The 26,879-nt window shown below is 40.9% G+C and overlaps 1 protein-coding gene across 1 annotated transcript; it reads left to right on the forward strand.

Moving 5' to 3' along the window:
* The first annotated feature begins 2,715 nt into the window (after positions 1–2,715).
* On the forward strand, positions 2,716–17,777 carry ccdc149a (coiled-coil domain containing 149a). Its single transcript, XM_031756369.2, has 12 exons — positions 2,716–2,864; positions 3,801–3,962; positions 4,374–4,412; positions 6,017–6,124; positions 6,221–6,337; positions 8,029–8,201; positions 9,451–9,523; positions 9,699–9,783; positions 10,376–10,520; positions 10,715–10,791; positions 15,133–15,237; positions 16,167–17,777. The coding sequence occupies exons 1-12, from the start codon at positions 2,814–2,816 to the stop codon at positions 16,724–16,726; spliced, it is 1,695 nt and encodes a 564-aa protein (XP_031612229.1). The 5' UTR covers positions 2,716–2,813; the 3' UTR covers positions 16,727–17,777.
* Positions 17,778–26,879: the final 9,102 nt, after the last annotated feature.

Genomic DNA, 26,879 nt, shown 5'->3' on the forward strand with positions numbered 1-26,879 from the left:
TAATTTTACACAATGTGTATAATTTCTTACAAATCAAGGGCGTAGATTTGGCATGGACGGAAGGGACATGTCCCCACCAATATCCAGCGATTATTGAATTGTCCTCACCAATAATTTGTTCTCTTCGAGTAAAGAAAAACAAACCCGATAGAAAGAAAAAAACGACCTGTCAACGTCTCATTCACCCAGCGGTGCAGAAAGAGTTAAATTACGTTCTCTACTGAAGTCCTACGTCATGTGACAAATATGGCCAATGTGATTGGCTGTGCCTTTCAGGGAGCTCTGTTTAGTTTTAGCAGCGGCAAGCCTGCGCTGCGAAGACCTGCAGGGAGGAGAGGAGAATGGCAGCAAAAAGGAAGAACCTGGATATAAGAAAAGTATTTTTCAAAGAAACCTGCAAGTCACTTAAAGCAAAGTTAACTCATAAAATGTGTCCGTCATAATAACGTTACAGGCTATGCTAGGCTTTGGCCCACATCAGTCTAAAATTGTATGTAACCATGAATAACGTGTTTTGGAAACTAACTGCACAACATGCAGCACTATTAGTTCTCTCAGTCTCAGAGTAGCATTTCTAATTTTGATTGAAACTGTCAGAGAAAACGGCAGCCTCGAGCAAGCCAGGATATTAGTTTACAGAGGCTGTTAAAATTATGTCTAACGTTAAAATGTTGGTGACACAATAATTTCATCCTAATGGTACTGACATATTCATAGGGTTAATTTTTGAGACAAAATATCATGAGGTAGTCATGATTTTGCAAATATTCCACCTTGTAGTGCAGTTTGCACAAATTGTTTTAAAAATGCACTCACCCTACAAACATTACTGATGAGTCAAGATCTGCACAAACTGACAGAAACACTGAAGCAGCTATACATTTTATTCTTATTGTCATGTATGTCCTATTTGTCAGGTGACAGAAGAACCAACACAAAGCTCAGAGAGCAATGGTGACACAAGATCACAGGTGAAATTGGATGATGACTTGGTGGTTCATTACTGTATTTGAAGCACATGTGTGACTGCATGTATTTGGAATGTCTCACTGTTATTTATCAGGTGACAGAGGCAGCTCTGCCATGTTGTAGCTCAGAGGTGAAGAGGTGAGGTCACAGGTGACTGACTGATGATTTGGTGCTATAGATTAACTAGTATTTATTATCATGACAATTGTTAGGCTGCTGATATAAATTGATTCGTTAGTGTATATTTGACAAAGAATCTGAATTGACATGTCTCACTTTTTATATGGCACAAATCAATGTGTTATTTTATCAGGTGGGAATGTCCTGGTGCAGTCAGAGGGGAAGAGCCAGGGCCAAAGGTGAGGCATATCAAGCACATAATAATAATTTTAATCTGAGGATAAAACGCATGTACTGAGGCTGAAAGAAGCTTCAGTGCTCTCAGAAGACTAAAAAGATGGCTAAGGTTAACAATGACTCAAATGGGATTTATTATTAGTCCTTTATTTATTCAGGTAAAAATCTCATTGAGATTTAAAATCTCATTTCCAAGAGAGACCTGGCATCATGGCAACAAAAGTCACAATAAACAATGTTGCTGTATGCCATGTCCACCAGGAGAGACTGGACAGTATAGATGGAAAACAAATATGCCAGCAGTTTATCTCAGTTAACGAGAGGAGAAGGCATGTGTTTGGCTCCTTCACATAGTGGACATTGAGTTGTTGTGTGGGACACCAGTAGTCCATGTCTGTTGCTGTAACAGTAGTTCATGTTTAGAATAAAAAATCCCAGCTCACTGATTTGATAGGGGCAATAGTGTGCCTAAAATGTTACATAATTTTGCTGAGAGATCTTTTACTTTGTGCTAATCTTAGATGAGTAGTTTTATGGACAAAAACCAGCAGGTCATTCAGTGTTCCCTTAGTCGTCTTAGTGCCAAAGTATAACAGATGTTGGTGTACTATAACTGAACTAATGTTGTTAAAGTCATATTCTTTTATTGTCATGACTGTATTTGAAACTATTTTTATTTTTGTATGATACCTGAGTTATATGGAATATGGCTGAAGTAAACTAAAGCCTAAAATACTTAGTCATTTGTTTAATAGTAATTTAACATTATATAATTCACATATAAAACTATGAATTGTAATTTTAAATGGTTTAAAAGCATGCAGAATAGCATATGTAGGCAAGTATATTTCTCCTCTTTTTTTTATCAAGAAGCAAAGACAAAAAGGAAAAAGAACAGAAACAGGGCAGAGTTCAGTGGTTGAATCATCCGTCCCCACCAATGCCAAAACCAAATCTACGCCCTTGTTACAAATTATACACATTACGTGTCCTCCCCTGGAAATGATCACTATAGACCTTATAGTGCCCAGGCCATCACTGTTTACAAACTTAACAGGGTCTCTAGACATAAAGAAAACAGTGCATTTTCCCTATATAATTTGTATTATTTAAGCGTTTTGCTCTCCAAAAAGTGCTGAAACTGAATTTTTTTTAGTGGCGGACTTTCTGCTTTTATTATGAAGGAACCCATTTCCGCTTTGTTATTGTCAGCTTCACTGATTCCCCACTATTTATCTCAAATCTCTTCATATATAACTCGAATCGTTCTTATAAAATCGTTTAAAACTTCATTGTATAAAATTGTCCAAAACTGAATTTCTTCAAATATAATATTATTTTCACAGACGTACCGGAAGTCGTTTCCATGTTTTCTCTTTCTGCGTAACTTGACAGCGGAGGCTAAAAAAGTGACGTTGCAGGATAAACAAACGGATGAGGAGAGGGGGGCTGGTGTGTCGTGACATTTTTGTAAAATATTACGAATAATGCAGTCTTCCAAGAGGAGTGAGAGTGACTGGCAGGGGCTAGTCAGCGAGGTAAGTGAGGGGGAGAGACCGTAAACAGCTGCAGACACGGATCGGTTTTATAGATGTTTCCCGGTGTCCATATGGAAACGAGCCTCGGTCTCTTAGCTTTCATACACCTGGGCGTTCATTAATAGACGCACGAGCTCAACGTTTTTTGACACCGGTGGGCTCTTCATTTATGGCGTCTGCTAGCTATTCCGTTAAGCTGATAGCATACGACTGTGTTGGTGCAAATACACTAACCCACCCCCATATGATGATGATGCTACTGTGTACAGATAGGGTAGACCCACCTGTGGGCTCGCATTTAACCTGTTAATAGTATTACCGAGTAAGCTATGTGTATATATGAATGTAAGCGTGTATGTATTTTGGCGCTAACGCAGTAATTTAAGCTTGTAGGCTAATTTATTTAGCATTATATGCCGCAAATATCGAATAACTTACACCTTTATAACATTTGATAGACCATAGAAATAAGTAAAATAATTAGCATTTAACGCAGTAATGAAAAAAACATTTTTTATGTTTGTTTGTTTTGATTTATTTTACTGTAACTGAAAGACATGGCATACACTGAACTTAACAAAACTACTACAGCACACCGTGCTGCATGATAGGAGCTGCTATTTGGTTATAAGCTGGTCTGACTGCTATCGGTCTCCACTGTTCATTATTGTGGGCCTTATCTGTACGTCAAACACTTCACTCCAGTGTGTTTGTCCACCTGTGGGAAACAGGTTAGGGTTGGTTTTGTTTGCACAATTAATGTAACCGTTTCCATCACAGAATAAGATAAACATAAAGATACATGATAAAACCAAGAACAAGCTTGATACAGATGTTACATGTCCAGCTGTGGTCCCTGAGATCAACATGAATGCTAATTCTGTCAACTGTAATATATCTCATAACACCATGGCTCTCGTGCATTGTTTGCTTAAGTTCTTGGTGTGTAAGCGGAAGTTGGAGAGTAAGAAAGAAGCCCTCCTCATCCTGTCCAAAGAGCTGGACACCTGTCAGCAGGAAAGAGACCAGTACAAGCTGATGGCCAACCAGCTGAGAGAACGCCACCAGGGACTCAAGAAGAAGTACAGGGAACTCATTGTGAGTGGTTCAGCCTTTAAGGTGGTACTTTTTTGTGACCACCCTTTAGCATGAAGTATTTTACAGCCGTGAGCAAAATTAATCGACAGTCCGCTCCAAGATGTTGAAATTCATTTTCAAGCTCGTGGTATTTTTTGTCATGTTAACAGGATCATTACTTTGCTTAATGTTGCAGATCCTGATCTGATTTTGTCTTTATGTATTTTCTAGATTTCTTGAAGGAATATCCATTTTTTTGTGTAATTGGGATAGAGTTTCTCTATTCAAGCCCACCCCAAAAAAAGAAAATATTTTAAATTTTTTGGCAGCAGCTAAACGTAGATATTGTTTTTCCATTTTCACGCTGCTACAATTTATAGTATTTGCTGTATTATTGCAGCTGATGATAGAAGTCTTTTTTTCATGTTTCAGGATGGTGACCCCTCTTTGCCACCTGAAAAACGCAATCAAGTAAGTTTTAATTTTATTAATACATATGCTAATAGGTACAGTTAAATGAGGCAATGTCTATTAAAAAATGTGTGTCATTCATAAACAGTTAATCCAACGCTTATGTTTAATTCACAGCTTGGTTGTTTATTTGAAATTCTTCGTGCTGGCATAATTTCTTTTGTGCTGCAGGATAAATATCAGGGTGTAGGTTAATCAGACTCCTCTCTCTCTCCTTATTGAATGTACTTAGGTAGGTGAGAATCCCAGACTATTGTTGTTCTAGGGTGGGTGTGTCTTCTACAAGTCCTGAGGCCTGCACTATGAAGCAGGATTTTGTCTTTTCCAGGTAACTTCCTGGTTAAACCTGACTTTTCTGTACTGCAAAGGTGGCTCACTCCTTATCAGTGTACATCACCATGGTAACATATGCTGTGAACCTAACCTGCTATGGAGCAGGATTTTTCCTAGACTAGAGATCAGCAGGCATGAAATCCTCACCTACTGACCACTCAGTTTTCTGGAAAATAGTGGCACTATCCATGGGACCTCTGTGCACGGGACAGAAGGACAGAATAGGAGCGTCTAAAGTTTTTTTTAATGGCATCCGAAGTCTTTGTCTTTCCTTGATCGACATCAGTGATAAATCTAGATTTTTAGATGCATCTTTGTTCCATGATTTGTTTTCTGTTAGCTTGACTTCCACCACCACCACTAGATCTGTAGCTGAGAAAATAAAAAGTGAAACTGCCCTTTAAACTTAATGATAGAGTCGTGATATTGACAAGTTTGTTAATATAGAGAGTTTGCATCTTCAGATAGCCTAAACTTTATTAATATAGTAGGCCTTTTCCCGTCTTAGTGCCCAAAACTCTGAAAGTGCTCACACATTCATTCAGCACTTTAACACTAAACTGCTGTACAATGCTTTTCCTGTCATGCTACTGTGTTATCTGAGGCACTTGTGTTGGTTTTAGTCTGTATTATGTTTTTTTAACCTCTTCATATTTTTCCTACAGTATAGTTTTATTTTCCTATGTAAGATGACCTACTCTGATGCCAGTAAACCTATCGATAATTGCTTTTTCTAGATGTTGCCAATGCCAACCCTTTCATGTGAACACGCAGGGGAAACCTTGGATTAATTTAGCGCCATGATAGCCAGCTTTGTGTGACTGCTTATCCTGACTGCCAGTGTTAGGTTAAGTGAATCCAGATAACAGAAAGATGTTCTGCTGAACTTGCTTTGTAACATAGTGCCCCGCGTGACTCTGTCTTATTGTGCTTTCAGGGACACTTTGACACTGAACAGTTTCTGGCTGAATAGCACTATAAAATACAATGAAATAGTAACAAAACACCCATGAAATGAAAAAGGAAAATACTAATGTGTACACTAGATGGCGCTAAATAATTGTCTCTTTCATTAGAACAGGATTGTGGACTGGCTTTGTTTTTATCTCTGAAATTTTGTGGATGTTAAGATAGGCATTTTTTTTTTTTTCTTGAGTTGAAGAAGGAAAATGTTTGATGCTGATTAAATGTGTTTTCCTGGGGTATTTGAACCTTGTCTGGTCTGGCACAAGCTGTTGTGCATTCACTCTTCTCCTCCTCCTGCTCTGTAGGTGAACCTGGCTCAGCTGCTGAGGGACTCAAGGGAACGAGCAAAACAGCTTGCCGAGGAGGTGAAGGAGCTCACTCAGAGGCTTGCAGAGGCCCAGGGGGATAACAAGGTGAAGCAACTGGGGGTACTCGGTACATGGAGATTAACTATTACAATGAAGCAACTATTTAAGAGAAGCAAAACGTTGAAATTCTCTTTTCTGCAGCTCCTGAGGATGACCATTACTCGACAGAGGCTGGGGGATGAAGAGGTCGGGGTGCGTCACTTCCCCGCCCATGAACGTGAGGATCTGGTTTGCAAGCTTGAGAGAGCAGGGCTACAGGTGGATGTATTTCTTACCTCAAAACACTTTGATACGGTTGGCAATTAATCCTGCATTTTCAGGTCCATTTCTTGTTTTGTGGAATATTCATTAGGATGTTGCTACATGTCCAAGGATTAAGGAAAAGAAGGGAACTCAGTCCAGTGACATGTCATGTACAAGTTTAACCCAAAAGAAAGGGTGTTTTAAAAAAAAAAGTCTAAATCACTACTTAGGACTTAAATTAAAGTCCAAAGATAGCTTTGTAACACATTAGCAGTTGCATAGTACTGTCAAATAATACAAATAAAAGCATTTTCTATGTGGGATGGTGTATCTTGGCTTGAGCTGTTTAACCAGATGCTTAAAGTCCTGTTTTCTGACATATAACTCCATCAGTAATTTCCATCCACTGTTCACTTTTCCTGTCATAGGGAGTGCTCCAGTGACACTGACGATTGATGGAATAGTGAAACATGTTTGTAGTTTCCACATTTAGCAGGAACTTTTTTGTTGCATATCTTAAACCGCCTTGTGCTTAGTTGGAGGTTATTGAAGTAGCTCCCTTTTTAGGTACTAAATCGCTCCAACATATACTTGGTCTTATGTAATGTTTTTTTATCACATGAAACTTTATGCCGGTCTTTTTGCAGATGGCATGATATGGCACAGCTCTAGTTATCCCTGTCACTTCACAACAATGATCTAGGTTTGAATCTTTTGTCCATTCAGGGTTTGAAAATGTGTGTGTCATTAGGTAAATGGATGTAGGATGAACAGGGTGAGTGTCAATGGCAATGGAGTCCAGTAGTAAGTGATTCAGTAGTGACGATTTCTATTGAAAACCAGTAACTGGTGCAGATTGTAACTACTTTAGAGGCTCTAGAGTGTTCTTTTCTGCTTTTCATAGTCTTGGTTGATTGGGTATTGTCGTAACCCTGATGGGCGGGCGGTCGATGTAGTTATTGAATTTGATAACTCGAGGATGAAGCAATGTAGGAATTTTAAATCTATGCCATCGGTGTATCTACTAAAAATCTCAGACGAGTTTGAAACTCCATGACCTTGGCTCAAGGTCAGGAGTCAAAGGTCAAGTGTTCATTACACTCATTCAAACGTTAAGTTGTCCTACAGTTTATGTAGAGAACAATGTAGTGACTTGTATCATTTTTAACTAAATATTAATAAGACTGATTTATCTAATTATTAAGTTTCTAAAGAACCCTGACGTTTCTGGAACTGTTCGTTTCTAGTCAGGGTCTCATGACAGACATTTATTATAGATTTCTTCAGTAGACGTAAGCTCAGTAATTCATTCAGTTTGTTTAAAACTTTCCATAGTGAATCACACTTTTTGTTTGGAAATACACTCGGCGCATTACTGTCCATGCGCTTTGAATTTAATTTGAGAGTAGAACATTTTATTATTGGCAAAATCCTCTCTGCACATTAAACACAGTAAATGTATTAGACTGATAAACAATACTTCCTCCTCTTTGAAACCCGCAGTGGAGCCACTTAGCTGTTATCTACTAGAGTGGAAGCTGCTCACTTTAAAACAGCAGGGGAGCTCCTGAGTTGCTGAATGCTAAAAACAGTGTATGCAGCCTCAGCAAACTCTACTTTAATGAGCAAAAGCTTTGAAATATCCATCACGTGAACGTTTCCGTGGCTTCCCTCGCAAACAATTCTGCCTGTATGGCTTTCTCTAGATGGAGGAGATGGAGAACAACATGAAAGCACTGACAGACGAGCTCCAGGACGTGAAGGCAGAACGCACTGTGTTCAGAGAGAAGGCGGAGCGACTAAATGTGGAGCTGAATCATATTTTGGGGAACCATGAGGCTCGCATCATTGATGTGGACGCCCTGTGCATGGAAAACAAGTGAGTTAGAGATGTGCCAGACAGAAGTGTCATCATTTGACACTTTTTAAAATACATTTTTCAGTCTCAGTACTATCTTCTAAAACATACCAAACTTTGAATTTACCTAAAAAGCGTAATTAGTGTAAACCAGCTAAAAGGTATGTTAAATCTTGAAAGTAGACATCTTTGACTTCAGTATTAACTTTATAAACTCCTGGCATTTTCTCAGCTGCCTTTCATCATCACCTTTTTCAGCAGTCTTGAAGGAGTTCTCACACGCTGAGCACCTCCTGGCTGTTCTTCCTTACTCTGTGGTGCATCTCATCCAAAATCCTTTTCAACAGTGGTTAGGTTAGGATGTCCGTGCATGCCAGGTGTTCCTGATTCTGAACACCATCCTTTTTTTGAGATGGGGGCGTCAATGTTCCCCTATTGTGCAATAATAGGGGAACTCAGATATTCCTGCAGGATGAATTCTGAGTAAATCATCATCAGTGTCACTAGCAGAGGTCCTCACAGGATCACACCATCTTCGCCATAACTAACAATGAGAGACACGTGCATGTCCATTTCTTGTTTCTTAGATGATGAAGGTGTGATTTGCACAGTGTCCTCCAAACAGCTCCTGCTGAGATGTGTTTGGTCCTGTGAAACTTGAGGGCTCTAATCTGAAGTGCCAATGATTGACTTCTGAGGCTGTAATCCTAATAAACTTCTCTCTTGGTCTTCCTGTCTTGAGGCAATTGTCATGAAAGACAGTTGATAGTTTTTGAGATGGCACTTGGGGAAACTGACCTAACTGACTGACCTCCTTTTCTTGAAATAATATAATCTTGTTTCTCTCATTATTTAGATGGCCATTTCTCGTTGCTTAACTAAGCAGTACTGGACATGTTCTTCCTTACTGTACATGCGCTTCAGTTTTTTTACCCACGTCTTATGTGGTAGTCATGTTTAATCCGGGTGTACATTAGTTAACGAAAGATCAAAAAAGCATGGATGAAGAGAATGCTTGGTTTCATTTCCATATGAATACATTTTTTTTTGTAGTTGTGACTTCTGTGTTCTACATGGCAGAGGGTAAGCTAAATGACCAACAGCAAGACAAACATAAACAAGAGTCATTCATGTTACCAAATGCTCCACATCTTTTTGACACTGCCTCCTGCTCACAGTGCACAGCGATTATACATGTCATGTGGGACTCCTCTGTCTGTCATCTGTGTTTTGACTTTGCTGGGTGTCATTGTAATCATTGTTCCTGTAGGTATTTACATGACCGTTTAAACCAACTGCAAGAGGAGGTGAACCTGCTGAAGTCAAACATCATGAAGTACAAGGTACAGATCGAATGCTGCTGTTAAAATGTGACACAGACGTGACTCGGTGCATGTAATTTCTTTACATGTGTATGGTTTTGTGAACGTTCTTAATGGAAAGGAAGTGGCTTTTTACTAAAATGTTCATGTGAATCAGCAGGGTGAGCTTTATTCTCTTGTTTTTCTGTCCCTGCAGACAGCCCTGGAGAGGAGGAAAAACTCCAGCACATATGGGAAATCAAATAACAGTCCTCTTACTGGAGTCCTCTCAGCCAAACAAGGTGAAAACACAACCTGTTCAGCTCACTTTGAGTTCTTTAAACTCAGACATAAATAGATGTAGTATTAGCTGATCTGGAAACTGCAGAAAGGCACTAATGCGAATGTTCTCAGATCAGATAAACTCTACAACTGATGGCTTGTCTTCAGTATAACAACCACTTCCTTTGTTTCTACCCGTGTCTCAATGGATTATTTAATAACTTCTTTTTTTGCCGATCCTCCGAGCCACTGCCGGACACCAGCTGGGTTACTAATTGTATTCTGAGTGGTAAAGAGCACCACTGGCAGGGAAATGAGCCTGCCATGATGACTGACAGTTGCTGGCAGAAGCAGCACAGTGGGCTCTGGAGTTAAAGTTAGGAGAGTGTCACCTAGAAGACAGCTGTTTCTAACTCTCCATCTCTGTCTTACTCTTATCATGCTGTGTTTCCTGTCTCTTGTTATATCAGCCTGCTTTCTATGTTACCTATTTTTAACTTTTGTGTAAGTTTTATTGGGGGATTATTGGCATTATTCCTCCCTCCATTTTTGGCTCTCTGTCCCTTTCTCTTCCCATCCTGATTTTTTTCCCCCTTTCCCTCTCCTTTTTAGTTCAAGAGATGCTTCTGGAAGAGCAGGGCTGCAGTCTACCAGCCACGCCTCAGTCCATCGCCGACCTCAAGTCTCTCGCCACTGCTCTGCTGGAGACGATCCATGAAAAGAATTTGGTCATCCAGCACCAGAGACACAGCAACAGGTATTAAGAGTTCCTGCTTTGCTGCTGATGGCATCACAATGGTAACATTTTACCTTTAACCCCCTAACACACTTACATTGTTTGTCTAGCTGTTACAAGAATTCTCCTCCTATAAAGCAAACACTGGATTATGACATAAGTGTGCGCACACACACACACACACACACTGACCCTTCTTCTCACCTGGCCTGCAGGATCTTGGGAAATAGAGTTGCAGATTTGGAAAGGAAGCTGAAGACCTTGGAGGTTTCAGGATTATGGAGTCTTCCAGGTGGGTCTTTGAACATCTAAGCTTTTCCACCATCAAACCTTTTATTAATCCATTAAAAACTAAAAGCAGTTTGACAGTCTTTATTTTGAGACACTTATGTGCTGTTGGAAAGGTGATCACTTATGATCAGTAAAACTAATGAATCAGTCTCATCTCCGTTTGTAACCACCTGTAAAATGACCTGTCCATATTAATGTATCGTTTGGAGACTACCGCTGAGAACATGTAATCTTTCCCACATCATTAGAAAACATAAATGTGTGTGTGTGTAGCCAATAAAACATTAAGATAAGCAAAAGATCAGACGTTGGCTGGTGTCAGATAGCTTTGTCTTTGCTCTGCTCTGCCTTGAAGGCCAGCATCCCGGCATCGCCTTTTCACTCTTGACAATGACACTGGTGTTATGCTTGTAACATTTAATGAAGCTGCCAGCTGAGGACCTGCGAGGCGTCTGTTTCTCAAACTCGAGACTCTGATGTCTTCTTGCTCAGCTGTGCAGTGGGCCTCCCACTTCTCTTTCTGCTCTGGTTAGAGCCAGTTTGCTCTGTTCTTTGAAGGGAAGTGCACACTGTTGTACTTCATTTTTATTTAATTTTTTTTTGTATTTTTCCTCATGGAATATCTTTCACGTCTAAGAACAAGAAAACTGAAAAACTGGAAAGTTGACTTGTTTTTTCTGTCTGTTTAAATCCACACAGACTGAAGCTCCAGACACTCGACTACTTAAACTTATGGATGCTTTAATCAGCTAAAACAGCTTTTAATAATGTTCTGCTACTATCATACTACAGTAATACGATGAAACACAGGAGCAATATTTGATATTCCTACATAGATATTCCATTAAAAACAAGAAAAAGATAATATAACGATGACTTTAAAGTTATTTTGATTAAAACAAAATGGATACAGTATTGGAGTGTATCCATATAATAAATATGATTTTCAATTTAAGTTAAAATAATGTAATAATTGTCTCAGTGTTGTCCATCTGATGCATTTAAAGGTTGTCTGTTGTCACACATCTTTCTAAGTCAAACGTGTGACCCGGACATCTTTGCTGGGATCGTTCTAGCTGGCCTGCTGGTTTAAATTCATTTCCTCTCCTGTCTTTTTCATTAATGAGCTTTTCTGTTCATAACACTGTGCCTTTCTCTCCTCTCTGGCTGCGTCTCAGGCTTGACCTACCACGTATCCGTGGGAATTGGGAGTATGTATTCCTTCTGCCCCACTTAGCTCATCCATGCCCTCCACTATGTCATGCCAGGACAAATCTGGGCAGACGCCCAGAAAACATGTCACCTCATGCCCACCGTTTACAATGTTTTGACTCCATTGACCACCAGCTCATGTGTCTGTTCATGATACCGCTGACTGAATCAGGCCGACAGAGTGCCACACACTGATGCTCTTGGTCCAGTGGGCCTGTCTTAAATTTTACTCAGAAGAGAAACCAAAAAGAAAAAAGCGCTTTCTTTGAATGATGCAGTTGGGCTTCTTTTAAGGGCAACACAGTACTGTTGAGTAGTAGTAGTAGAAGGATTTGAGGCTCTCATATTACAGATGAGAGCCTTGTTGTAGACAGTTTGTAACATAGAAAATTAGCTACATAGATATTTACATGCCAAATTAAAACAGAGTTTTGGTATATGAGGGTGTAAAGTCAAAATTGTTATTATTTTATCAGAAAGTGAATTTTTGCACCACTTTTTAACCCTTGATCATATATTTGTATTTAAAATTGAAGTATAAAAAATACGGTATCGGCTTGTCAGATTTTCCTCAAAGACACAGCTGGTGACTTTTCCTGTCCTGTAAAGACGTCCCACTCTCAGAGGAGCAAAACCAATCCAAAAATATCAAACTATTTACCAAACGTAATCGAAAAACATTTGAGGCCAGAAACAAGCTCACTTAGAAAGCAGTTCCCCTTTATCTCCACTGGAGGGAGATGTTGTGCCGTCTATGAAGCAGACTGAACAGTGGAGGGGCTGCGGCTGGATGGAGGTGCCCTGTCATGAGACCGTCATTCTCTCCGCCATAAAACTGACAAGCATCCATTACTGAAAATGATTGCCCACATTACAAACACATTTAGGGGAATGTGCCGTTATTAGGGAATTTGTAGACGAGGGCCCAGAGTGCCTGACGACCACGCTGTCCACCACAGTTAGGGAGACAGAGATATAGAGAGAGATGTGAGCGTCTGTGGCCTTGATGCGAGATGAAGTTGGGCTGATTGATATTAAAGGCAAACGGGATAGGATGGAGGGCCTTGGCTGCCTACCTGAGTCCCGGAAAACACTAGAGGTGACTACATTGTCTACGGATGAGAGAGAGCCAAAAACAATAACAGTGACATCGATGCGGTGAGTCAGATAAAGTTGTGATTGATAGCTCCCCCCACCCCAGTCCTCCAGTTCAGCGCCCCCACCTCCTGTGCTGAATGAGTGTGAGCTGAAATGTAACACTGCGAGTGAAAACCTGTCAGAGTGCATCAGAGATTGAAAAGACAGAGGTGGATACAGAATGCACCCTGTTTTGGTCAACTGACAGACTTTTTCCAGTTAAGAGGAAGGCATTTCCTGTCACTGTCGAGCTAGACAGCACTGCACAGTGTAAGCTCCTGTGACTAGCTGACAGCTATGTACACTTCTCCTGTTTGTGATATAGTCTTTAATATCCAGTATGATCTGGTGTCACATAATATGGAATAGTCCTTTTTTATGCGCATAAACACACATATATATTTGCGTGTATGTTATATGTGTTTCAAAGAGGTTTAGAGGTGGTTAGATGGTGATACAGGCGGCTGTCAGTAAGGGTTCAAAGCAAACCACTGGTGCCTCCTATCTCTGAGTTCTGCACGCCTCATGGAGACACAGCTGCTGTGCTCAGGCTGGGACTTCGTCTGCATATCCAGTAACCAGCATTGCTTTATTACTGGCTTCAAAAGGCAGTCTGGTGAAGTCTTCCTCGACTGTTCTCCTAAAAAAAAAAAATCTAAACTGTCATAACGCAATTGCAAGTTTAGATGCAGTTTCACACACTACAGGCCAGTCATACCTATGTGATGTCGATATATTGATCAGCATTCTAGCATCTTCCCAAATGGCACTTTTATGTCTGCCCAAAATGGCTCATATCTGCATATCTTTGGCCTTGAATGATGACAGTGGCTCAGGGTAGGTCTGTTTGCTTAGACTCAGCTGCTGCACCACCTTATATGGATCTGATGTTACGTGTGGGATTAGATTTGACAATACTTGCTATAAAACATCATCAGGCTCAGTTTTCTGACTCGTGGGTCAAGTCTTTTTCCCACAGCAGTTGTTATTACTGCCAAAAATAGACCAGATCAAGCTCCAAAGTGTATCTGGGTGAAAATATAAAAGCCTCCACAGATCGTCAGTCTGTGTTGTACTGGGTTGTTGCTGTTTGCAAGAGAATAATCACAAATGATTTGTGGAAATATTGTATTGATTTGTCATGCTTTATTTAGCAGATATTTGGCTAATCGGGCTGTTTTTAGTCAAAAATAATCATAAAATTGATCTTGGTTTTGTTTTATGAGAGTTTATTATTTTTAAATATCTTAGTAGTGGCCCTGTTGAAGTAACCAAAAGGAATGCAGTTTAACAGCCTAACAGCATATTAATGGCTAAAAACAGTCTCACAGTTAAATAATTAAAGGAACTTTCTAGACAACATGACTTTTTTGTTTTTGCTCCTTTTGATTTGATTTACCCAGCTGGTCTGACGAATTCTAACAGCCTCTCCCTCACTCGCTGTTCCCATGTCAGTGTAAACACTGAGCATCCATAACAATATGGACTGTTTTCATAACAATATGGTGTCCGTTCAACATTCATGATTCTCATGCATTGTGTCTTCCAGTCATCCATTTTCTCGTTCTCCTGTTTGTTTTCGTGTCGCACACTTGAACGGTCGGAGACACACGCAGAGGTTCGCCTGTTCACAGGCTTCGTGCGACGGCAGAGGCTGCTAACTTCCAGCCGAGTGTCTGTGCATATAGTTTTGTGTGTATACTCGTGACGTCTGGTTTATAGTGCACAGTCTCTTTTGAGTAGCATATGGTGTCAGCCTAAGAGGCGTGCAGCCATCACTAATGAAGACAGATGAGAGGGAGCTGGAGCCTCTTCCTGTGAGCACTGCAATGCATACGTGCGCCTGTGTTTGCATGCACCATCGTACATGTGCTCCATCCCATCCAACACTCCTCCACCCTCCAAAAAAACCCTCTACATATCACTTGTTTGTTGTTCTCATTTGGACCAGAGAGTAACTGGGAGCGTTTTCTCCTTGGCGCTGATGTTACAGGGACAAGAGACAGTATCACACTAAATGAGAACCTTCAGCCAGAGCTCCGTCCTACACGTGTCACGTCTCAGCCAAACATGCAGCCCAGAGTGCATCCACCCAAAGGTGAGTGTGTAATTGCAAGTGACTGGCTTCTCCAGTCATTGATAAGAACTCCTAATGCTAATGGCGTAAACACTGCAATTAGGCATTGCATGCTAAACACTCCTTTCTACCTTCCGTGTTTAACCCAAGTCCTTTCCCTTCCCGCCTCCACTTCTCCCTGCTCCTCATTGGTGCAAGATGCCCAAATGCCATGGCATTTTGGAAATGTGAGGCAAATTCTCGCCCACTGACATTCAGAAACTTCTGCTATGTTCTCTTTGAAAGAGGGTGGGGGGATCAGGGTGGGAGCACTATAAATATGGATGCCACTTCAAGTAATGTTGCTTTCTTCTTGCGTGTTTTTGCGTGTCTGTGTGTGCATGGGGGTAGGGGTGGGGGTGGGGGGACTCTGTGTGTGCAGTCTTTAACCTTTTTGCCTGCACATCCACAAATATGGGTCAGTAATCCCCAAAGTGAGAGCATATTTTGGCGAAGAAGCAGAACTAAGCTGTTGCTATTGCTGAGATGCAGGGCGTCACACTTGTCTTGCGTCCCCTTGTCTGGGGCACCGCTGCTATATTTAGCCTGTTGCCATGGAAGCACTTCAGTCACATAAGTAATTGAAATAAGTTTCTACATTGACACGGTGATCCAACTCTGAAAGACGAAAGTTTTTCTAGGAGAATCAATACGGGCTTTTTCATTTGTGGCTGCTGTTTCGTTTTTTTCATGCATTTTAAACTCATCTAATGCAATTTTTGTTATATCGTTTTTTGTGTGTGTTTTTTGGGGGCTTTTTTTTACTGTTATCAGTTATGACAATAATTATTGTCTCTAGCTACTCATTAGAAAGTTTTCGTTTTTTCTTTTTCTTTAAAAACTTTTTTGGCTCCGGCTTCAGATCAAGTGAGCGATTAAAATGACCAGTCATCTCATCTTCCTTTTCCCAGTTCTTTTAGACGACAGAAGTTCACATGAATCATCTTGGGAGTGCCACACCGCTGGCGCTGACCTTGGCACAGATGGTGTCAGCAGGGAAGACGCACCTGCACTGCTCAGCAGCCTGGAGACTCTTGACAGGGTGGAGACGAATGGGATTGACAGAAGGGGGGGGGAGCTGGTGACCCTTACAGAAGATGCAGGCGTAGAGCTGGAGGAGGGGCGGAGCCCTGTGGAAGAGGCAGGGCATGAGATAGAAGGAGTTGATGATGATGAAGAGCTGGGTTCCACGGTGGAGGAAGGAGAGGAAGCAGCTCTGGCGCTGGATGTCCCACCCACTGAATCAGACCTTCAGTGGCTTTCGATTAAACAAGCTTCTGTCAGTCATTCGGAGGTGGGTCAGCAGCCCTGTGAATCCCAGAACAGTGAGTCCGATAATGTACCTGAACATGAAGAAGCCTCTGTATCAGTTCCAGAGAGCCAGGCTGCAGAGGTGTCGAGTACAGGAGAGTGGGACGTTCAGTGTCCCTCTGCACAGAGTGACTCCTGTCATAGTGACAACTTGGCATGATCCAACTGAGAAGCTTATTTAAATCCTCGTCCTTGTCGTCGTTATTGATGATTGCATTAATCATCCACTGTTGCATTCCCACAACACAGCCAGTGCTCACGAGCTGTCTTCTCCACCGCTTTAGTCAATAAAAGAGAGAGAAAGCACTTTTTCAGCCACCACTGACAAAGCTCGAAGTGCACTTTGTATCCAGACAAGCTTGTTGCTGCACAGGAACAGAAAATCTTGAAATCGATGGAGTTGCAAACTTCATGCCCTGCAGGAAGAATTTAGCTAGGAAAATAACAAATATGGCAACATGCGTTCCTATGCCCCATATTTCCTGCTTCCTTTCCCCTGCGATAAGATAATCCCACTTGTTTGCTTACTCCTTCCTAAGGGATGTTAATAAACTGAATGCTGCATTTTTGTCACTCTTAGATGGAGTTCAAATTGGCATACCAAAACTTGTAAAGAATGCGTACATAATTGTGAATTATTAATCTTAATACTGGAGAATCTTTTGATGTCTGTTCAGCATTATGGGTGAATCTTATTAATGAGTCCATTTTTATTTTTCCATATTTAACAGTTGATTTTTGAACTACACTACATGTGCCTTATATGTGAAACTCACTGATATTTATAATTATAAATGTATAAACCTGCAGCATTATTGGTTGTCACTTTTCTTTTCACAGATTGAGCTAATACAGACTTTCAGTCATGTGAAAAAGAAAGTTTTCATAGGAATCTGTGCACTCTTATAAATACGTACACCTCATAATTGAGTAGCTTCTAGAGCCACATTTAGCAGTAATAACTTTACATGATCATTTTTTATATGTTTTTATGAGTGTCTCACAGTCTCATCATTTATTCTGTTGTAGACTTTCAAGCACAGCAGAAATTCAGACCAAGCTTTAGCTTTCAGACAGATGGCCTCATATTTGACTGAGAATATTTTGGTATACGGCGTTCATGGTTGACTCAATGACTCAAAGGTCTCCAGGTCCTGTGGCTCCAAAACAACGCTAAATCATCGTCCCTTCACCACCGTGCTTGAAAGTTGGTATGAGGTGTTTGTGCTGATATACTGTTTGGTTTCCACTGAATGTGTTGCAGTGCATTATGGAAATATGGAAATCTCTACTTTGGTCTCATTTGTCCAAAGGAAATTGTTCCAGAAGTCATGTGGTTTGTTCACATGCAACTTTACAAACCTAAGCCCTGCTGCCATTCTCTTCTCAGAGAGAAGCAGCTTTCTCCAGGCAGTTTTTACAAATAAGCCATACTTCTTCAGCTTTTTGTAATTGTACTGTTCTGAACTTTAACATTTAACCTTCTAGCTGAGGCCCGTAGAGTCTGCGTTGTAGATCTTAGGTTTTTGCAGCTTCTCTAAGAATTGCCGGTTTGCCTTCCAACTGAATTTGCTGGGACGTTGGTGGCATTATGTCAACACAAGACTACTCCAGAGCCGCAAACTGCCCAAACTTCTGCTTTTATAGAGGTGCTCACACCTGCTGATGATCAGCTATTCAAGTGCATTTCATTAGCAGCACCTGGCTGCTATTTCCCTGTCAATGCCAGTGGAAGTAGCAAGGGTGTACTTGGTTTTTCCACATGACTGTATCTTTATTGGTCCTTTATATCCTGCAGACACACACACATCAAAAGTAGAACTTATTATTTTAAAAAGAAAGAAAAATGTTTATTTTATGTGGGTGGTAAACAGAGAGATCCAAACCGTTAGCTAAAATAGTTAAACTAGTTAACTTAAAGTCATAAATGCAGGCTTTCTGCAAACATAATACCAAGCCCTCTAGCTCTAAAGAATTAAAGTAGTAGGTGGTGAAAAGTAAATTTTTGTGCCGTGATTGATGAACATCCAGCTTCTACCAAGTGTTAGTAGCACAAACACAAAGTAGACCCAACCAGCTCCTGTATGAGAACATGACTACTACAATATTCACTTATTTTGTTAAGACTTAAAAAGAACATCTGGCTTACCATCAATTGAAATGTTTGGAACGTGATGGGCTGTGTCAAAGGAGTACTTCAGCTTATCTGACAGGGCTTTTGATATATAACCGAAAGGTTGCGAACCAGTGGTCTTGTGGGATTTAAAGTTGGATATTTGTAGCAGCTCTTAAGCTAGAAACCACCCAGGCAGAAATTTTATCTGATCAAAACTTCAGCCGACGGAGGCTGACTTTGTGAACCTGGTGTAATAGCTGTTTGAGCTTCCGCACACACACATTAAGGTTTGCTTGATAGTGATGTTCTGGACCAGAAAATGAAATTTGTTCCAACGAAGTGTTCACAAGGTTGGTGTCTCATTAATTCTAAATGGAGCAGCTTCAGTCCTTTACTGAGTGACAGATTTGAAGTGCTTAACTTGATTCTCTATTTAGAGCCTTACGTGTTCAAAGACAGTGTGATGAAGAAACATTTAGCAATTATTTATAATGATAATTTCACAGTTTCTCTGGATAAAAGCGAGAAAACATATGAAAAAAAATCAATTAAACTAAAAATATTGATACTGGCATTAGCTATGGGTCCAAAGTTGATGCTTGTATGTCAGTAATTTATTTGCTGCATGCTTTTCTAAAATCAGCATCGTCAACCACATGCACATTTTGCTCAGTGTGATTGTTTATCTTCAACATAAACAAAGTTATAAACACCAGAATTTTTCCTGCGATATAAAGTAGATGCGCAAACACAACCGTTTTGTCTTAAAGCCAAAGTCCAGAGCCTAGTGTCTATAGAGAATCAGTGGCGAGGCCTACTCTGCCTGCATGCAGGTGACAGCTGGCCTCTCCAGGCAAACGCAGCGTCAAAGCCAGAATCTATGAACTGCTTATTCTGCAGAAGGCCACTTGCTATTTTTAATCTCTGACACAAAATAGAGGCGAGGAGAGGGAAAGAATTCAAGCTAGGAAGCCGTGGTGCGCACCCAGCGTCGGCCCCATGCCAGGCAGCTGATTTGGCACACTGCAGCAGGTTTAAGTTTATAAACCAGATGGAAACTGAACTAATCAGTTTGCAAGATGATACCAGCTTGCGATTCCTTTCCTCATAAAGTCATTGACCAGTTTTTGATTGTGTGCAAGCGTGTGAATCGCTTAAGGAAATTAGTCAGCTTTGCATATGTTGGAGAAGAAGTAATGTGTTGGGAGAGGCGGGTGACTGTGGAAGAATGAGCCGCATCGGGTGCTCTTGTGGGCTGATTCCATGTTGCATGTTTTTTGGGGGGGGGTTTTGTCATATTTCTAACCATGAACTTATAACAAGATTCTGAATTATTATCAGAAACCAGGGCCACTAAGCAAAAATAAGGTCCATTACAGAATTAAAAGAATATCCACCTCTCCAACACCACGTTTAGAGAGTCCAACTCCATTCCCATGACATTACTGGCCTTGCACATAAGTTTACTGAGTCTGTTGGCATCTGCGACCCTCAACCTGCTGCCCCTGCATGCAACAGACTCAAAATCATGAGCACTCACAGATGTTAAAAGACCTCAGCTGCCTCAGAAAATACAGACGACTTTGGCCCTTCCTGTAGAGTGCAGTGGTGTTTTTAACCCAGTCCAGTTTATTGTCAGTGTGTACTCTGAGGTATTTATAGTCCTCCACTATGTCCACATCGACCCCTTGGATTAAAGCAGGGGTCGCTGGTTTCCTGGTCCTCCTAAAGTCCACAATCAATTCCTTGGTCTTTGTCACGCTGAGCTGCTGATGATTCTATTCGCACCATGAGACAAAGGAGTCCACCACAGCCCACTACTCCATCTCATCACCCTAGCTGGTGCATTCAACCATCGCAGTCATCAGAAAACTTCTGAAGATGGCAGGTCTCAGCGTAGAGGGTGAAGTGGAAAAGGGAGAGAACGGTCAAACAACAAAGAACCAATTTTGAATTGTATGTTCAAGCATTTTGTGACTAGCACCTGCCATTTGTTCCCCTTTCTTTAGTTGAATCTGTGAAAAATACCAAAGGTGTTGGGGGTCTTGTCAAAATAGATGGAATTATGAGTGCAGAAAAGGAGCATAGGATTTTTTTATTCACCCTGCCATAAAATCTAGAAAACATGACAAACATGTTGCCAAGTCCAGTAGAAGCGTAACTGGATAGTAAAAACACACAATTGAACACTTTCAGTCATGGATTGGCCTCCCCAGAGTTCCTACCTCAACATTATTGGAGCAGTGTGGGATCATCTTCACAGAGAACAGAACAAAAGGCAGCCAACATCCAAAGAAGAGCTTTGAATGTCCTCCGGGAACCCTCAGGAACTATTGCTGAAGATTACTAAAAGACATGACAAGAAAGCTTGTCTCAGAGAGTTCAGGCTGTGTTGAAGAATAAAGATTGTCAAAGGTTGTGATTTTGAAGCTCGTTAAATTCTACAAACTCTATTTATGCTTAATACACTGCATTTGTACGTATGTTTGCAAATGTTTCATCACTGCACCTATTTCCCATTTCCTAGCTTTATATAAAGAAACTGTTTAATACTTGATTTTTTTGTTTTACAGTAATCTACCAAACACTGAGGTCAGTACATCCTCCAGAAATCCTGCATTAACCATGTTATGCCAGAAATACTCCGAAATGTTTTCTCGTTGAAGATGAGTTAAGTGTCGGGATCTGCTATTGAAGATAAAATACTTATCACTAAGATTAACCTTGTATGATGTTATAATATGAGCTTATACTTGCTTAAGATTCAGCAGAGACACTGCCTCTTTAACTGTTACCTGTCAGAATTTCATTGGTGGGTGTTTGGTCTTGTCACCAAGCTGAAAGATTAAGCCCGCCCCCCCCAGAGAGCAAAAGAAAATTGCTGAGAGCTGTTGTAGCCAATCATCACCACGACAGATAAAAATGAGGCTACAGAAGTAGCCCATGCCAAAAAGTAATCTTAGCCCCTTATCTTTGACAGCGACATCCCTCACTGTATTGCGAGTAAAAAATGTGCTGAAATCACGTAGGTGTGCGTCTGCATCTGTATATTTGTGTTAAAAGATATCAAGACAAGAATAATTCCTCTGTGTACATATGGCCATTCTGTGATTGCTGTCGCTTTGTGCTCATCTGTTACCATTTCATGTTTAAGATGTTCAAATGCCTTTGTGTAATATTGTATATATTATATATAGGCTTCTCAGTATCAACTCGCTTTGTTCCGTTCCCTGGCCGCCCATTTATCGCACTCTGGAGCATGAAAAGTGGGAGACACTGGCCAGGTCACAGCAGTGCTCACTGGCTCTAATAAGTGTGAGCAGGGTGCCAGGTGGATGTAGGAGATTTTGACACCCCATCATCTGTGGGTCTTCTGCAACTTCGAGGGATGGGGGTGTTTGAAGCCGGCAGTTTCCAGGCCAACCATTCAGCAGGGTTAATTACTATACCAACCAGGTGCCCCCTACCAGTAATGATCAGCGCCCTTACGATCCATTCACCATTCACTCACCTTGCTTTTTTACGCTTACCTGAGTTTTATATCATGTAGTCCCTTTGAGACACTAGAGTTCACAGAGCCCTGCAGGTTTGCTCTCGGGGTGCTGCAATTTGAGGACTTTCTGCTCTGTTGCTGACAAGGCTGTTAATATCTGAGACAATAGAAGAAGAAGAAACACAAGATACATGTGTCAGTCATCTTTTCTGTACTCGTTAGGATTGAGTTTCTAAAATATCAACAATGTACTCGGCATAATTGTACTTTTTATATGCTGTTGCTGCAATGAGTGTGTTTATTTTGTATTTGTTAAAGTGGGCTGTTGATCCTTTTCTTTACCATCTGTGTTATGGCTATACTGGCTGAATTCTTATTATAACGCCCACATTAAATATTGACAAAGTTTGATATAATGATGTCAGCATATGTACATGTAATCCCTGTGGGTCACAGCCCTGGTTTCATTCAGTTTTTGCTACTGCTTAAGCTATATGATGTCAAAGAGAGGCGATGTAGTGCTTGAAAGAGTAGTTGTAAAACAGCTGGTTGATCTTCTGCAGAGGAAAGGTTTATTTGAAGAGTTATAGTCAGGATTCAGAATTCATCACAGTACAGAAACAACATCAGTGAAGGTCACAAATGATCTTCTTATGGCCTCTGACAGTGGACTTATTTCTATGCTTGTCCTGCCAGATGTTAGTGCAGTGTCCGACATGACAACTTTGGTGGTGGGTCAGTGATGGTCTCGGGATGCATATCCATGGAGGCATGTACAGTTTTCTACAGACTAGGCAGTAGAATGATGAAATTCTTGGAGTCATTGTCACTCTACGCTGGTGCAGTGGGTCCTGGGTTCCTCCTGGTGCACAACAGTGCAGGCGTCATGAGGTGAGAGTATGCAGGCAGCTCCCAGAGGATGAAGGAATTGATACCACTGACTGCCCCCGCACTCACCTGACCTAAAGCCAACAGAACACCTCTGGGGCAATATGCTTCAGTCCTTTTAACGTCGCCAGGTTGCACCTCAGATTATCCAGGAGCTCAGTGATGCCCCGGTCCATACCTGGGAAGAGATCCCCCAGGACCCCATCCATCACCTCATTACGTGCATGCTCCGATGGTGAGCATACAAGCACGAGTGGGCGCCAAATAAACTACCTAGTACCATTCTGAGTTGCTGCAATGACATTCCAGGAAAACAGACTAACCCGCTGCATCATTTTTTCATTTTGATTTTCGGGCTGTCTTTGCAGGTTGATCATTTTCCTTTCCATCAAACGATGTGGCATCCCTTCATTCCTAACACATTAACCAGTCTGTATCAGTATAGATATCCAGTGTTCCTGTAATTTATCTGAGCAGTGTACGGTACTGTGCAAAAGTTTTAGTGGAAAAAATGCTGTAAACAAAGAAAGCTTTCAGAAATATAAATGATTGTTTATTGGCCCCAAATGTATTCTGTACCTAGAAGAACTGATGCTGTTTTGAAGGCAAAGGGTGCTCACACCAAATATTAATTTGAATTAGATTTCTCTTTTTTTTTCATTCACTGCATTTTGTTGATTGATGAAAATAAATGATTCACACTTCCATTTTTGAAAGCATTCTTTGTTTACAGCATTTTTTCCTCACCTGCCTAAAACTTTTGCACAGCACTGTATATCTCTTATATATCAGGTGGAATACGTTTACATATGAATTACAAAAACATACTGATAATACAGCCTGATTTGTTTCTTTTACTATTTTCTGTTAATATTTTTACAAGTTTCTTCATTGAACCTTTTATAGGGAAGCTTGATTCCTGACCATATATTAAAATAAAGTCTAAAGCTAAGCTAACTTGAGCAGGCTGGACCCCTGTATGTATGAAGGTCATTATAACCCAGCGCTTAAGCTGCAACATAAAAAGGAGGCTAACAGAGTTTATATAAACTGTTTATTGAATATGTAAGATGAAATATAAAATATATAAACCTATATAATAATGAAAAATAAAGGTATATCCTCGCAAGACAACTTCAGCATTCCTTCAAGCCATATGCTGCCATCTGAACTTCTGACCTTAAAGCCCAGGCAAAGGCCAGTACCAATTACCAAAAATGGCATCAGTCATAGTAATAGAGAGGTTTCATCACAATGTACTGTCTGCCCAACTCCTGAAAGTTCTTTGCAATCTGCAATGTATTCAGTTTCCAAATGTCTTAGTGGAAAGACTGAAACTGACAACAGTAACAACAACATGGCTCCCGGGACCCTGCTGGGAAGCAAGGAAAGCAAACTCTGAATGTTGGAGGCACGAGAACTTGTGGACAGCCGATAAGCAAAAAGGCCACACGGAGGGTCAGCACGTAGTCACACCATACAGTCAGATCTCTATTAAGATAGGAGATGGTGGGCCAGTGCGATAAGAGCTGACAGGACCTGCTGATGTGATAACAGTGATGGGGCACCAGCTGCAGATGTCACTGTCCCTAACCAACAGGGGAATTGGACTGAACTTTTTCTGGGTGGGAGTGAGGTAGTCCTCAATTATGCTGATTCAGATTTCATTGAACTTTGGTAATTGCAGGATACTGCTAATGTGGAAACATTTTCATATTTAATGGTACAGTCAGTCTTTTTTTTAGTATATTTGAAAGAGAGAAAAAATAATGCTGTATTCATTATTTTTGCCTCCTTATCTCAAGCCTCTTAACACTCAAAACAACATAAAAGTTAAGGATATATTTACCTCGGTATTGCTGTCATTGGTCAGAAGTGACTCATCGACTCCTGTCGGGTTCCTTTCACAAAGTTTTATAGCCTCCTCCACAGTAAATAGACATAGACACATATTAACAGCAGAGTTAAATAGTGGACTGACAGGCTACACTCACTATAGCAGCCAGATCAGAAACGAGGCTATAGGACTGTTTTTAAAGCTTTACATTCCCTGGAGCACAGTGGCCTCATTAATCGCAAAACTGGGGAGGTTTGGATCCACCAAGAATCCTGGGATATGACCATCTGGCCAAACTGAGTAACCAAGCAAGAAGGGCCCCTGCAGAGATGGCAGAATGTGCCAGAAGGAGAACCATCTCAGCAGCACTCCATCAGTCAGGTTTTTATGAAGCTAGACCGAAAGAAGGAAACTTGCACCAAGGACTTCTGATAGTCTGCTTGGAGTTTATCACACAGCGCCACCATCGTGTTACAGTGTGGCCATTTTAAAAGTGAAATGAGGAGCAATGCCTAATATTTGCCAGACATAGTTGTCATTCTACTGAGGGGGGTGGGGGAGGTAAGGGGGTGCTTCTCAGCAGCGGGGACAAGGGGGGGCCAGTCTACGCTGAAGGGAGAGTGAATGCAGCCAAAGCTTGCAGCCAAGACAACACTGGGTTAGAGTCGTGAAGCCAAGACACTTGTCCTTGGCATCAGGACAAGCGTCTGACTGTCCTTAAAGCCCAGACTTAAACCCCCATACAAAATGGCATCCAGTGTGATGAAGCTTGACAGCATCTTCCAGGAAGAATGGGATAGCCTGCCCAAATCGAGGTGTACAAAGCCTGCGTAGACCTAAGAGTCTCTTCACTGAGTCCTGCATGACAATGATATAACAGCTCCTTCTGTGTTATAAGCCTTGTGGTTTAAAAAAGACGGAACAACCAGCAGCTTCCTTCTAGTTTTTCTTAACTTTTCACTTTCGAATGAGCTGGACTTGTTTTCCCACTCCACTTCTCCGTCATGCATCCTCACTACTTCATTACATCCTCCTCATTCTCACAACCTGCAGCGTGCTTACATAGATTCCTGCTCATTTGTAGACATCAAAACCCGAATCATTTTTTCAGGTTGTAATTGCCTAAATAAGTGACTTTTGCAGTTAAACTAATTCTATATACAGCATTCTGAACGTTTTGGAAATTATTAGCATATTTCCCTGCAACGCCAGTTGCCTACGTGCTAAGCACACTGAATTTACCGTTGTCCAGTATTTCGAAACGCCTGACCCTTATGATATTTCATTGGTTGCCACGAGGCTTGTTAAAACTTCTTGTTAATACCGTATTGGTTTATTATGCAAAGCCACAAACTGCTTTGAAGTATGTGTAGTTAACATGGATACATACTGATAAGATGGAAGTACATGACCTAAGTAGCACAGCAAGTTCAAGTTAACTTAAATATTACAGAATTATTACTTATAGTACAAATTACTCAGGTTAATTCCCTGTGCCCCTCTCTCAAACTAAAAAAAAGGAATCATAAAACAACTACAATGTCATTTTGCATCTCTCTGTAGTTTTGTTTTGTGTGTCTGTGATAATTTGCCATCTCTTTATGCTGGCTTTGCATAACTTTGTAGTCTTTTGTTGTCATTTTCTGTCTCTTTTTAGCTGCACTGTCTCTTCAGGTTGGGCTTCCCACTGTGTATTTCTTTTGTAGTACAGTTGTGCATCCACCTCTTTGTAGCTGCTTTAGCTTTGAGTCTCTTTGTGGTCATTCTGTGCTTCAGGTTCTGAAATGTTACTTTAGGTGATATAAAGGAAAGTTTCAACAAAAATAAGTCCCGGATTTGATTTGGATTGAAGCGAGATATGTTAGCATTCACTTAAAACAAAGGCTGATGAGGACCTCGTGACCCCTGCGATCCCTGGCGCTGGCCATCCTTTCTCCATATGTTCTATCCTGGACAGATTTAAGATACTGCCTGGCTAT

This window comes from Oreochromis aureus, linkage group 3, assembly GCF_013358895.1.
Source record: "Oreochromis aureus strain Israel breed Guangdong linkage group 3, ZZ_aureus, whole genome shotgun sequence".
In the NCBI taxonomy this organism is placed as follows: Eukaryota; Metazoa; Chordata; class Actinopteri; order Cichliformes; family Cichlidae; genus Oreochromis; species Oreochromis aureus.

What these genes read in the sequence shown, in the direction of transcription:
- ccdc149a (XM_031756369.2), top strand. Translation starts at nt 2,814, where the DNA reads ATGCAGTCTTCCAAGAGGAGTGAGAGTGACTGGCAGGGGCTAGTCAGC. An exon ending in AGGCCCAGGGGGATAACAAG is followed by an intron (nt 6,125 to 6,220) that starts GTGAAGCAACTG and finishes TCTTTTCTGCAG; the next exon opens with CTCCTGAGGATGACCATTAC. An exon ending in AGTCCTCTCAGCCAAACAAG is followed by an intron (nt 9,784 to 10,375) that starts GTGAAAACACAA and finishes TCTCCTTTTTAG; the next exon opens with TTCAAGAGATGCTTCTGGAA.